Source organism: Saccostrea cucullata, unplaced genomic scaffold (assembly GCF_032062105.1).
Source record: "Saccostrea cucullata isolate Sc308-1 unplaced genomic scaffold, CSIRO_AGI_Scuc_v1 ctg12194, whole genome shotgun sequence".
Classification (NCBI taxonomy): domain Eukaryota; kingdom Metazoa; phylum Mollusca; class Bivalvia; order Ostreida; family Ostreidae; genus Saccostrea; species Saccostrea cuccullata.
In genome coordinates, this window is record NW_026921330.1 from 2159 (window position 1) to 16372 (window position 14214).

Sequence of the window (14214 nt, forward strand, 5' to 3'; positions counted from 1 at the left end):
GGTCGGCAGGGGATGCTCACTCTCCATGGCACCTGATCCCATCTCTGATGTTTCGGAGGTCCGTATTGCTCTGCTCTTATTTTGTATATTGTTTAATTGACTTTGAGATTGAATACTGTTCGTTATTTCCATATCCTTCATGTACATGGCGGACTAGCATGTTTTAATTAAATGGTCGGAATGGGGATGGGGTTTGAAAGTTGTCTGTTAAATTGAGAGGGCTAAAAATTAACTTCCGGTAATGGAATGAAATCATTCCATTGTTAAAGTGCTGATCTGGCAAAGTAAAAAATGTACTAAATTTTTGGTACATAGTTTTATTCCCTATCATAATTTTCACCCTAAAATTAGAGTGTTGCGTTTCTAGTGACTGTGAGTATATAACTATCAAATTCCTAAGATATCGTCTACTTAAGATTTTTAACGTACCGGTATTATATATGATTAAAAAGAAGCCATCTATTCTCTAATCTACTTTGAATAAACGTCTCTCTTGAGGCAGAAGATTTGAGTTTGATGGTCGCCATGCTTATTTTTGGATAGTATAGTCTTTTCCACCCATTCAATTGCAGAGAATTGACCATTTATGACACATAAACTGTTCTTGTTATAAAAATTTACTTACATGAAAAAAAAACTCTCTTTTAGTTTTTGTGACAGAACGTTACGAAGGGGGTGACTTTACTGCCTCTATCACATGATTCGAACATGAGCAGAACGATGGCAGATGTGCATTAAAATCGGAGAGGACAAATTCAAAATATAATCAACACTGAAATCAAATTAACTGTTTTTTATGGAAGTTATTCAATTAGTGTGCATGGTATTTATTTACACTATGTTCGCAGTCACAAATTTTCCGCGAAAATTTGTCCCGTCAGACTTAAAATGCATTTTGAGGCTTATACTGGGAATCTAAGAAAACCGTGTAATTTTCATCCCGTAGATTAAACAGAAATAGTGATTCCGCGGAATTATGACCCCGTGGAAAAATTACGTTTACAATAAATTGCGGGGGATCAAAGGTAACGTCGCTATATCCTTGAATTCGCAATATCCGTGTTTGTACTAAAACGGAACAGAGCAAACGCAGACCTCCGAAACATCAAAGGTGTGATCAGGTGCAGTAGATTAGTAAGAATCCCCTGCTGTCCGATCATACTTTCTGTGAAAATAACGTAAAAATCCCTTGTCAGTTCAATGTTTACATGATGGACTAACAATAAGTATGAAAACTTCAGTCAGTATTTGTCTCAATGATTAATTGCAGTTGTTGACGACTTTCGTTGTATCGACCATATAATTAACAGTATGATGACTTTAGACAAAACCGTTGATATTTTTGTTTACTTACTTATGAGCAACTTACTTGTCAATAATTTACCTCGTTTTAGAAATTGTTCTTACGTAGAGCATGTTCTTGCGTTTCGAGTCAACTGAGTTATAAACACTTCGTTTGCAAGTGATAAAGGTATATTGCTGCAATAATAAATGAAGTTGACAATTGAAAAGCTAAATTCATCACGTTTATCATATAGCTTGGTTTTTAAATTACCATTGACGTCTTTTGCAATTGAAATATCCAAGTATAAAACAGATGTGTCAGACACTGTGGTATTTTTTTTTACCTCAAGCTCTCATAGGAATAAAATTACCATTGTTAATTGACAATACCTCGTCGATATATGTAAATGCCGAGTTGAATGCCAAAGCATGTGTTTTCTTCTATTCATGCATACGATTTTGTACAGATTCTGCTTCTTGTTACATTACACATTGAAAAATTATGCACTTTAATTTTTTTTTCGAATGCGTTTAATTTGGGACCAAATCAACGCATTTTGAAAAAATAAAATTTCTTTTAAAAGTACGTTGATATCGATTATATTAACGTACTTTGGGGAAAAAATGTGTATGGTTTTGTCAATAGTCTTGAAAATCTTAGGCATGATAATTTATTGAACCTGTTGGATATTTTATTCAGTGATAAGTCACTTCTGAGCGATTTTAATTTTTCCATACTTTGAAAATTCTTTCTCTCTTGTTCGATTCACTGTACTTATTTTTTCCAATTTGCATGTATTTAATGTAAGTTAAAATTTATTGGAAGTTTTCAACATCACACAAGTTAAGCAAATATATATTCGGATGTAGCATAGTCATCAGTACTGGGGGGGGGATTAGTAACATAAATGTTTTACAAATGCATACATTATATAGGAATTGAAAATTGGGACTCACCTTTAGGGGAGGTCCACTCTCACTTTGTTACCTAAGTAAAACAGAGTTTCTATATACCCATCTTCTCCATGTTCTTTATGAGGATTAATCAATACATGTTATAAATCAAAACGTTTTTCGAAAGATGTAATTATTACAAAATGATTCTCTTAACTACTTAAATCTATGTCTAGAATTTTTGTTTTATACAAATATTTTCCAAATCACCTAATTTCATAATGTCAACACGGTACAAATGACCTTTTATATACAGGCATATAATGAAAATTGTTCATGAAAAGATTTAACGCACTTTGAAATTTATTTTTCAAAGTGCTAGAATTTTTGTTTTATACAAATATTTTCCAAGTCCTTTAATGTCAACATGGTACAAAATACAACGAAATTTATTTTTACTTTGACAAAAGTACATTGACAAAAAATGTGTATATTTTCAAAATACGTTGCCACAGTGTGTTAGATGTCCCCATGGTAAAAAAAAGTATATGACACTCTTAACGCACTTTGATTTTGTTATTCAAAGTGCATTTACAAATATATATTCCAAAATAAAACTCAAATCTTTCTGACTTGATTTGATAAGAAATATTTTGTTATACATTAGATATATATTAAACCATTATTTTAACACAAAAATGTCATTGTGACTTTTTAGACAACCCGCGTTCACATCTTTTTTTTCAAATTAAAAAGAAGTTCTTATTGTTCTTGAAAAGAAGACACTTAAAAGTACTATAAAGACCAACATGCTCCCCCTGTTGTACTTCTTAAGATTTTTTTTTAAATATGCCATGACATTTTTTTCTATTTTAAAAAAATATTTTCACTATTTTTTAAATAATGTCATTATGACAGAGGGAGCTTGCACCCCAATGTGAACATCTTGAAATCCGTTCACACAATAAAGTTTTGATTGCCATGAAATATATGGAGATAACAAATAGTATTCAAGCTCAAAAGTCCGTATAAAAATACAAAATAAGAACAGAGCAAACATGGGCACAAAACATCAGAGGGGGTCATCCCTGCCAACGGTCATAACCGGCTTTGTGCTAGTTGGCACATTTGGAAAAGATCGGAAAATCCGTCTAAAATTTAGTGTGTAAATGATGGCCTATAATTAGTATGAAATAAGTCAGTTAGCACAGATATCAATGAAAAAAAAATTGTATTTGCTGACAAGGTAAATATATCAACCAAAGGACTTACGAAATGGTGACTTTAAACGATACTGGTGAAATTTCATCGAACTGGTTTGTCAAAATTTTATCTTGTTATACAACTGTAATGATCAGTAATCAGCGAAATGAATAAAAGGAATATGAAATAGTCTCGAGTAATTTTACCAAAACATCGTATTTTAGTAAAATTATAGGTTTGTGTTAGGTTATAGAAACTGACATTCAGACTAAAATGGACATTTCTTTGACGCTTCCTTGTTCCTTGATTTCAATGATAAATCTATAATCAGCGAAAGTAAACAATTTATTCTCAGATTTCCGTGTTTACTGGACGTCGATTGAGTGTTTTAAAAAGCACCTGAGTATAAATAAGAGTAACAATATTGGTAAGGTATAGATTAACGAAAATGCAATTCCAGGTCTTACTTCTACAATTTTTAAGTTTGCAGTTATTTTATGTAACTAAGGCTAACCATTTTCGGGGAGGGACAATTAGTTGGAAATCGACTGGAAACGGATATGAGGCGTGTTATCATACATGTTTTTGTAAACCTTTATGTCTACCATTTCGGTTTTTTTACGAACTTTTCTTTTTTTCAATTAGATTTTTTTTTAATTTTTGGTACATTTGAAAAATTATTCTTAAATGGTATAAAGTATAGCATAATAGTAAATAAATTTTATAAATAAAATATGGTAGTTGAAAGGATTTTTTTTTTTTTTGGTTACAGGTCCAGTTTTCCTTTAGACTTGGTTGGAGGTACGGGGCAGGTCCTGGGTGCACCACTGCTCGTATAGGACAACTTGTAACCGGAATGAATACCACGTATTGGCGATGTACGTCTGGATGTAGTCCAGCTGTGAACCTCAACAATGTGAATTATATTTGCACTGGTGCAAGTGTGTCTGGAAACTGGGAACAAGGGGAGAGAACCTTTACATATACATTTCCAGGACCAGGTCCATTCACAGTTGAGTAAGTCTTATTAAGTGCTTATTCATCATTAAATTTAATATTAATGTATTACAAAAAGATAAGACGAAGATATATTGAACAAATAATTAAGATGTTTTAAATTGATTTCGATTGCTTTCACGCCCTTTAGGTTCACTGGCGGTGCATGGGTGACATTAAGTAATCGACCTGGAGGTAGTTGGTCTATTGGAACAATAGTTAATTTAAAACAAAGAAGTGATACTCACAAACCAAATACTAGCCCAATTACAACAGGAAAACCGATGTATATGTATGTACATATTAACAATACAAAGACTAGAAACTATTGATGTGGACACAGAGTAGTGAGAACATATCTAAATGATAGTTCTCTTTGCACATTTGTTATTTTCTAACCATTGTGTTCATTGTAATTTTTTTTTCTTTCTGACAAGAGTACAATATAACTGTCAAAATGACATTCGAATCCCTGTTGCTGATGCCGACGGCGATGATATTCGATGTCGCTGGTCAAATGGATCAGAATGTGTCTCTATATGCAACGCACTGCCAGCTGCTACCATCGATAGTGTAAGATTACTACCCCTTTATGTTCGCATAATTGAATAAATTTCTTTCGAATGTATTAATTTAACCTATACTTAATATACAATAGAGAACCTGCACTATTAAATTTCCATCTAATCATACACAAAATGGGACCTTTGCTGTAGCTGTAACAATGGAAGATTTCCCTAAATCGACGATTTCTGTTGGTGGAACGGTGCACGGACCAAACACCCCCATATCTTCTGTTACATTACAGGTAAGCAGAATAAAAGTTTATCTTATCAAACTGATTTTTGTTCTTTTCTATTGACATAAATAAAATTTTTTTAAGACGTACAACACACTGGGGGGGATAACTCTTGCGAGGTCAAATTTAACGTCAAAAATAAAGCGTCAAAATGACGAGTAAAACGATCCCGATGTATATCAATCATAAAAGAAAAATGGGATATGGGGCTTAGCTGTGATGATGCGTACAACACTCAATCAATAATTATTTTTTTAATTAACCCGATTACACTCCGTAAATAGCAAGACATAAAATACCATCCCTTAATGTTTATTTTATTTCATATACAATAAATTGTAATCTTGATCAAAGCATAGCATTTATTTTGTATTCTGAACTTTATTTTACATTGCCGAAATTCTCGTTATGTACAATTGGCTATATAACATTCCGATTAATGGTCTTCATTACAATTTGTGCATTAATTTTACGATATAAATATTGTTTTTCTTCTTCAATTAAATAAAACAACAATAAACAAACAAAAAACTTTGTATAAAATAAAATCTATGTTGTTCTAAGACCCTTACTGACCAAAGAGGAACAACTCTGAAAATGTAGGAGATGTTTATTTTCCTCCCTTTATTCACGGTTTTCCACAAAATTAGATACATTTACAGCAAGACCTGATAAATTCGAGAATTGATTACTATAAACCTCATATACACAGTGTAAGTATAGAATTGAAAAGAATTGTTCACTCAGTACTGAAATTATCTGCATTTATGAATATCGGCTATTGCAGCAAATCGTTTGACTTTCTGTCACAGTCAACAAGGTTCGCATTTCCTCGAATCAAAACAAAACGTAGCAAATAAGATTTTTTAAAAATATCAATGTGCGATTTGATATAAATTGAAATAGATGAAGAGTTTTAAAATCTTTGATATTTTGAAGTTAATGTGGACGAATACGGAATTTTCATTTTAACTTTAGAAGTGCAACGACATTGAAAGAATGCGTACAATATCATGAGGGGTGTACATCTATGCAAATGCCGATGTATCCCCACGGCAACATACTGTCTCGTTTGAAATAATGACATGAAAGAAACTACAATTATTCCATTTATTTCATAGAATAGTTGAACATAGACCATTTTTTTAATAAATAAAATTAAAAATCAACATATTCAAGTTCAACATAACTTGAATTCGTATCCAGGTTTCATGTGATAATATGGAATACATAACTCATACATATAGGGACTAATCACTAAAATCCTTCAGTAATTTTATCCTGATACATATAAAAACAGCAGTCAATATTTATTCTGCATTCATGAATTTAAAAACAAATGAATACCTCCGGGATTCAAATGACGAAATACTAGTATATTTGCACTGTAAACGACGTTTCGTCAAACGTTATTGGTCTGCTACGCAAAAAAGGAAGGGGTGGGGGTGATAGGGGTATTAAACAATTGCCTAAAAATCTAGATTTAAATACGCTTTACATATGAGAACTTTAAAATTTGTAAGTTACCATATTTTTTTAGCAAAAGCAATATTCCAATTTGATTTTTTCAAAATGTGTATTTGTCGATTCATAGCAAAGTGATCGACCCCCGTCTGAAAGACGCGTGGGAATGTGATTAATTGAGAAAGGGGGAGGGAGTAATTTTCCGCTATTAAATCAAAAGTCGTCGTACAAAGATTATACATAAAATTATGAAGATTATTTTTACTACCAGCTACCTAAAGAAAGTTTTTTACCAAAATTAAACGACAGGTTTTTTTCACAAAACATTTTTGAATTTGAAAAATGCACAATCTTCAAGGCTTAGCTAATTCATAGTTTTTCGGTTAGAGGTCTTAAAAAATTGTTTTGTTGATATGTATATCAAAAAGATGACTATGTTTTTGTTCTAAATGGTTAAAAGAATAAATCAATAAAATTTGACATTTATATCTAACCTGGCTTTTTTTGAAAATCAAGGTTTAAGTAGCTTATTGATTAAAATTTTCTCTCCTTATTAACAACTAAAGAGGGGTAACTTTTGGAAGTTCCTGTCCAAAAGCCACTCAAACGATTTTGTCCAAAATGTGCATAAATGCAGTTGATATAGTCATGTACTAAATATAAAAAAAATAACGAAAATTAAACGACAGGAATTTTTGGGGGTGGGTGTGTTGTACATCCTTACATTATAAATAGCACATTATCCAAACGTTCGAGATCTAGCGTTTTGATTTTCACTCCTATATACCGAAAAGGCTTTCACTCTAATATCCAAAAAAGGCTTCCATGAAGAAAATTGTATATAAATAATTATTATAACGATTCCTCTCAGTTTCTTATCACAACACCTCCACTGTCTGGGAGATGTAACGACAAACCAGTGTTTGTCAGCCCTACTCCAGCTGCTGGATCAACCTTACAGGCAAACATATTACAAACCTTCCAAGTGTCCTTTTATGCTTCAGATAGTAGAAGGTGAGTAAAATTAAGAAATAAACAACAATGTCAAAAAGTTCTCTAGGAAATGAACATAGTTGATCACGTGATCAAATTCTGTGAAACCTAATGTTTGAATGTTTTAATCCATAACAGAATAACAAAGATGGACATCACTTCACCTGCCGGTATGACCTATACATCATTACAGTCTGTCTCGTCCAGACCTGGAACCTTCTTTGTCAGCACTTCCTGGATACCTCAGCAGAACCAAGTAGGATCCCACATTGTTTGTGCTCTAGCCGAAGACACGTTTGGGTATTAAGCTTTAATTAGTAGTTTTCATCTGTCTCTAAAATATGATTAAATATTTACAACAAAAATGAATAATTAAAAAAAATAAATAAATAAAACTGGGTATTTTCTGGGCATTTAAGTATAAGGATCATCTTTCAATTATTTTTGTTTAAATTATCTCTTTCTTTAAATATGTTTTATTCGTAAATATAGACATTTAAAGCAGATAAGAAAATCAATAAAAGTTTGTTTTTAAATTTGGCAGGAAAACCAGCGAATCAAGGTGCCTAAATATCAACGTAAATGGTAAGTATATTATGATGAAGGATATGGAGATTACGAACAGTATTCAATCTCAACGTCCATTAAACAATATACAAAATAAGAACAGAGCAATCACGGACCTCCGAAACATCAAAGGAGGGATCAGGTGCCATGGGGGAGTGAGCATCCCCTGCCGACCGGTCACATTCGTCGTGTGCTCGTTGTCATGATCAGGAAATATGTGAAAAAATCCGTCGTCAATTCAGTGTATAAATAATGAACTAACAATTCGTATGAAAAACGCCAGTCAGCATTTGACTCAATGAAAAATTGTATTTGCTGACAAGGTCATTGTATCGACAATAGAATTTACGAAATGATGACTTTAACGAGAATGTTGATATTCTTGTTTCATCAACTTCTTTGTCAATAATTTACCTCGTTTAAGAAATTATCATACGTAGAGCACGTGTTTCGAATCAATTGAGATATATATACTCCGTATGCAGGTGATGAAGGTATATTGCTGCATAAGTAAGCGAAGTTGACGATAGAAAAGTTAAAGTCATCACGTTTAACATATAGCTTGGTTGTTAGATTACCATTAGTGTCTTTTTCAAGTAAAATACCCAAGTATGAAGCAGAAGTGCCGGACTCTGTGGTATCTTTTATCTCAAACTCACCAGGATATATTGTATCGACGTAGGAATGAAAATTATCATTATTAATTGCCAATACGTCGTCGATATATCTAAATGTCGAATTGAAGGCCACAGAAAGTGTTTTCTTCTTTTCACGCATAAGATTTTGCATAAATTCTGCTTCATATGAATATAAAAATAAGATCAATCTTTTTGGTCAAACATTTCAAAAGAAATTCTAAAGTTCTTGATAATGTATTATATGTATAATTGCACGTGTCTTCTTCACAGACGTGAGTCCGTGTGTGAGTTCTCCTTGTACAAATGGTGGCACGTGTGTACGACAAGGAATCACTCAGAACTACAGGTGTAACTGTTTACCTGGCTACACGGGACACAGGTGTGAAACAGGTTCGTATAATAAAGAAACTACACAATTGTCAACTTATAATCTTAATTACGATTCAAAAATGACAAAAGAAACATAATCATCATCCGAGTTGCCAAAATCTTGTAGATTTTTGTCATTGAAGGAATGCACTAAATTACAAGCATTCGTAGGATCACAAATGTTTCTGTTATTAAAACAATGTAAATGTATTAAAAAAAAAGAATAACATTTGGATAAAATGATATAAAATTTGTATATGGAGATTATTTGTTTAACCTCGAGAGAAAATATCATTTTAAATAAATTGGGTTATTAAAAAATATATAACAGAAAAAGTGTTTTGAATAATTTTAAGAATGTGCTTATTTAAAAAGTTTTGAATTGTATTTTGTCTCGATCGCAGCGCCGCGTCATACCTAAGACGTAAACATAGGTAGTGACTGTTCCTTCGCCAAGCGCTCGGCATAGAAGTGAAAGTCACGGGTCTTTCGGATATGACCTTAAAAACGTAGGTCCCGTGTCACGGTAGGCGTTTCATTAAAGACCCTCACTGCTCAATGGCCCTGAGTGCCGAGTATAGGTCTAAATTTGAAGCCCTTCGCCAGCATCGGTGACGTCTCCATATGAGTGAAAAATTCTCAAGAGGGACGTTAAACAATATACAATCAATCAATCAATCTAAAAAGTTTTGAATTTTATTTCGAATTACATGGTATTTCTTGCTTGACTTCCCATACATTTGTAGACATTACTTTGATTTTTTGATAAATACGTTACATGCTATCGTCATTATCAAGTTAATTAATTTTTTTAACATATATATCCTTTCCTTTATAGCAACTTATCATTGCAAACTGCTCCTTTGGAAGTAAATAATCTTTTAATTGACCTTCTTTGACTCACAAATAAATCGCTGCGAAACATTTATCTGTGAATTTCTTTAAGTTTGCAAAATAAATCGTTGAGGTTTAATATAGAACTGCTCAATGACAAATAAATAAATGAGGAAAATATTGCGGGTTTTGTTTCTTAATTTACATGTATATACTTTTAGATAATTATTTTTTTGGTCAATTTAATACATATATATTTAGATATAAATGAATGTGCGAGTGCACCCTGTCAGAATCTTGGGACTTGTCATGACCACGTTAACGGTTTTACCTGTACCTGTAGGGGCGGCTTCACTGGACTGATGTGTCAAACAGGTAAATGGTATCTTAAACCGTTACTATCTTATTTTAATGTATCGTGATTTTTTAATAACGAAATAAGCTCAAAATCATATTATTATATTCTTTATTGAACACTGCAAATCTCTTTCATTACATCATCTTTATAATGTATTCACTTTCCTTTCCTTAATGACATTGATTATTTTTTATTTACTTTCAAGATATTGACGAATGCCAAAGTGATCCGTGTCAGAACAATGGATCGTGTACCGATCTTATCAACAGGTTTAAATGTTCCTGTATACCAGGGTTTACCGACACAGTATGCCATACAGGTAGCTACTTCTCTTTTAGTTTAAAAAAAATGGAGAAATGTATATTTTCAGCTGACCAGGCTGTCTTTTATTTCAAACAGATATTGATGAATGTGCCAGCTCTCCTTGTCAGAACAATGGATCATGTATTGATGAGATTAATCGGTTCCGGTGCTCATGTGTTCCGGGTTTTACCGGCTCCATCTGTGAAATAGGTAATCTTTTTTACTTTTTTTCAAACACTGTTTGTTTTTTTAAGTCTTTAAAAGGTTTGTGGGAAATCACATATTTTTAGGATTAAAATTTTTGTTCTGTTTCCAGATATCAACGAGTGTGCAAGTAACCCCTGTTTGAATTCGGGTACCTGTAACGATCTAATTAACCACTTCACCTGTTCTTGTCGAGCAGGGTATACAGGGACAATATGTGATATAGGTATGAGTATCAAAAACGCAAGCTCACATAGAAACTCGATTAAAAAAAGATAGGAAAAAAACGCAGTTAATTATTCTTATCAAAAAAACATACATTATAATAATTTTGCCTACAAATTTAATAAAATAAAGGCATGCATATTTTATCATACAGATATAAATGAATGTGCGCCAGATCCCTGCTTAGTTATTTTTGACTGTGAAGATCGTGTGAACGAATACTACTGCAGGATAAACAAATGGAAGCTTGCCATCATCATTTGTAGTATTCTTTTTGTAAATCTGACGGTTATTTCTATTGTCATTTACCTATCAAAAAGACGAAAGTACAGAGATGTCGACCATTCTTGGTAAGACATTTGTTTCTTCTTTTTTTGTATCCCAATTAACAAAAATCAAACAAAATGATTTATAATACGTATGCGTAAAATTTCATTGTCAACTTATCATATAGGTTGTCCAGTTTCATTGACGTTCGTAAACCCGATATCCAGCCTAGGGTTTTGTAAGTATAAAATACTTGAATATTTAGAGTATTGCCGAGGCATTATATTCATTAAAAGTGTTTAATTTTTTCACTACTTTATTTCAGATTCAGAAGTGACATTCCATTTAAACGATTCTAAATAAGAAACCCATTTTTAGAAGAGGTAGAGAGTCGACACAAAGTATCTCATTATTAGAGGACAAAAAGAGTCGACACAAAGTGAAAAGGACTCCTATTATTAGCTTACTTTGTTAGATATGTTTTTACTGCTATATACAAAATGTTACTATTCTGTTATACAAATAGTTGTTGATTAAAGAAAGTATACTGACAAATATTTTTTTATTCAGTGATATCAATATATTAAATGTATCAAAAGTATTCAGACTGTTAAACGCAATTTGAAAAAAAAACTTTAGTAATCAAGCCAAAAATGCCATTGAAATACTACAAAAATTAATCAAGCAGTGAAAATAGACGGACAACATCAGACGTGGAATCAGATTCCTTGGAGAATTAATCATCCTCTGAAAAATAGGTCACATCCGTCATGTGCTCATTGTCATTATAAAGCAAATAGGAAAAGGTATATTGCTACGTATATAAGGGGAGATGATGATGATCAGATGATGCCAAACGTCAACACTCTAATCCTTCAGTTGATGTTAGGTGACCATTAGGATCTTTTGTTTTAAAAGAAATATGCATAGAAAATATGCATCAGCCTCAGTTATCTTTCATTTTACCCCAGAAATATGGCTTAAATATTGCCGACTAGATTTACATTAGAAAAATCAATTAATCATTCCAAGTTTAGATGGATAAATGTACGCAATTTAACCTTGCAGTTTGACTTATCTTTCAAAATTTATCCTTGTCCATACATTTTGGACAGATGGTGCAAGGGACTTCGTTTTTCACAAAAAAATCGGTGATAAGTCAGTGATAATTTTAATTTGAGATATGATAGGGCTGTAATAATTGACGAAAGCGGGGGATCACAATTCTAATTTGCTTGTTTTTAAATGTTTGGGATTAAGATTATTGAAAACTCCTTTGAAGTTTGAAATAATCACACGGTTTATATTACTTCCCGAATATATTGTTGATCGTGAACAATACTTCTATCCTCTTACCTTCAGTGCTGTCATTATTTATGTGAGAAGTGAAGATAAGGGTTTACCTTGGCAGAACAATTGTTGGAATGCGCATTTTATCTATGTTGATATTTCTATGTAGATTAGAAAGCCATTTAAAGTGAAACTCAAATATTCAGAACCCAATCAATAACTTTATTTGATTTATTGAAATCGGGGGATGAATTATACTTATAACCTAATTATTGTTCGGAAGGTTCGTGAATTTCTGTGGTATCCAAAGTTAGTAGAAATATTTTGACATGAGTTCAATTGATTTTATAATAAACAGTATTCAAGATGAAAAGTCCTATAAAATGGCGTAAATAATTATGTAATTAAAAAAAAGCTTTTATATGAAAAACAAGAGTACTTTAACTTTTCTATCATCAACTACTTTCACTTATGCAATAATATATCTTCATCACCTGAATACTCAGTTCCTATTATCTAGAAACCCATACATGTATCTGTTTTGCCGACATTGTTTTTTTTTTATTTCTAGTACATCATACCACATTCGTTAACATCATCCATATTAATTTGTAGGTGTACACCTACTTTCATTGTCGGCAAATTAAGAGGGAGAAGCTGATATATATGTTTTATTAAAAATTTGATAGATAGGTAGATTTTATCTGTCCATTTGCAAAATTGTGCAATCCTTCATGAATACACCATCCTTCTCTATCCTATCTTTAATTTGTAGAGTTTCTCCATTTACAAAAATAATGACTATATATTCTATCCATTTTAATTATTATTAATAATTTTCATATGTAATTTTGAAACAATTGTATTACCTTTTTAGGCGAGACCATCCAAATTAAAATAACATTCTAGGACACCTATGGTTATGCATGAAAATGATATTTATTTATAAATAACGTACGATGTTTTGAATATAATGACTAGTTACCAATCTTGTTTATCTCAGATAAATTTAACGAGAAAATATAAACATAAATCTATGATAATTTTTACATAATTTTGTCTCAAAAAAGCCGTCATAATAATCAAATGAAGAGAGAATTTTTTTGATTATATTTATTATTTTTTTTTTAGACACTCATACAGTTTTCTCAGTTACAACATACAAGTGTATTACAAAATGATATGAAATCCAATCTTTTTATCTACACAGATATCATATCTTATAATTTGGATTTAAGGCATGTCCACCCTCCTGTGATGTCATAGGTTTTTGCAAAAACTGTTGTTAATCTAAATTAAAACCTCTTTCTTTAAAAATAGTTTGGTTGTATTCTTTCAATATGTGTAATGCAAATAATTGTTAAATACGCGAATTATGAAAATGTATATTTTCATTATTTAATCAATTATTCAATCTTCAAAAAAATTGCCAATGGCAGTAACTCCTCGAATATTCAGAAATTTTCATTGTTGCGCATATTATCTAAAAGTTTTTCTCTTATATAAGTATTTTTAGTTCTAGTATT

General features: G+C 31.7%; 1 protein-coding gene across 1 annotated transcript; it reads left to right on the forward strand.

Annotated features, from left to right (window-relative positions):
- The first annotated feature begins 3829 nt into the window (after window positions 1-3829).
- Window positions 3830-11882, forward strand: LOC134259731 (integrin beta-like protein A). Its single transcript, XM_062742329.1, has 16 exons — window positions 3830-3946; window positions 4154-4398; window positions 4529-4669; window positions 4815-4950; window positions 5036-5185; window positions 7512-7654; window positions 7772-7933; window positions 8178-8218; window positions 9109-9228; window positions 10303-10416; window positions 10605-10718; window positions 10799-10912; window positions 11019-11132; window positions 11286-11481; window positions 11586-11636; window positions 11724-11882. The coding sequence occupies exons 1-16, from the start codon at window positions 3830-3832 to the stop codon at window positions 11755-11757; spliced, it is 1992 nt and encodes a 663-aa protein (XP_062598313.1). The 3' UTR covers window positions 11758-11882.
- Window positions 11883-14214: the final 2332 nt, after the last annotated feature.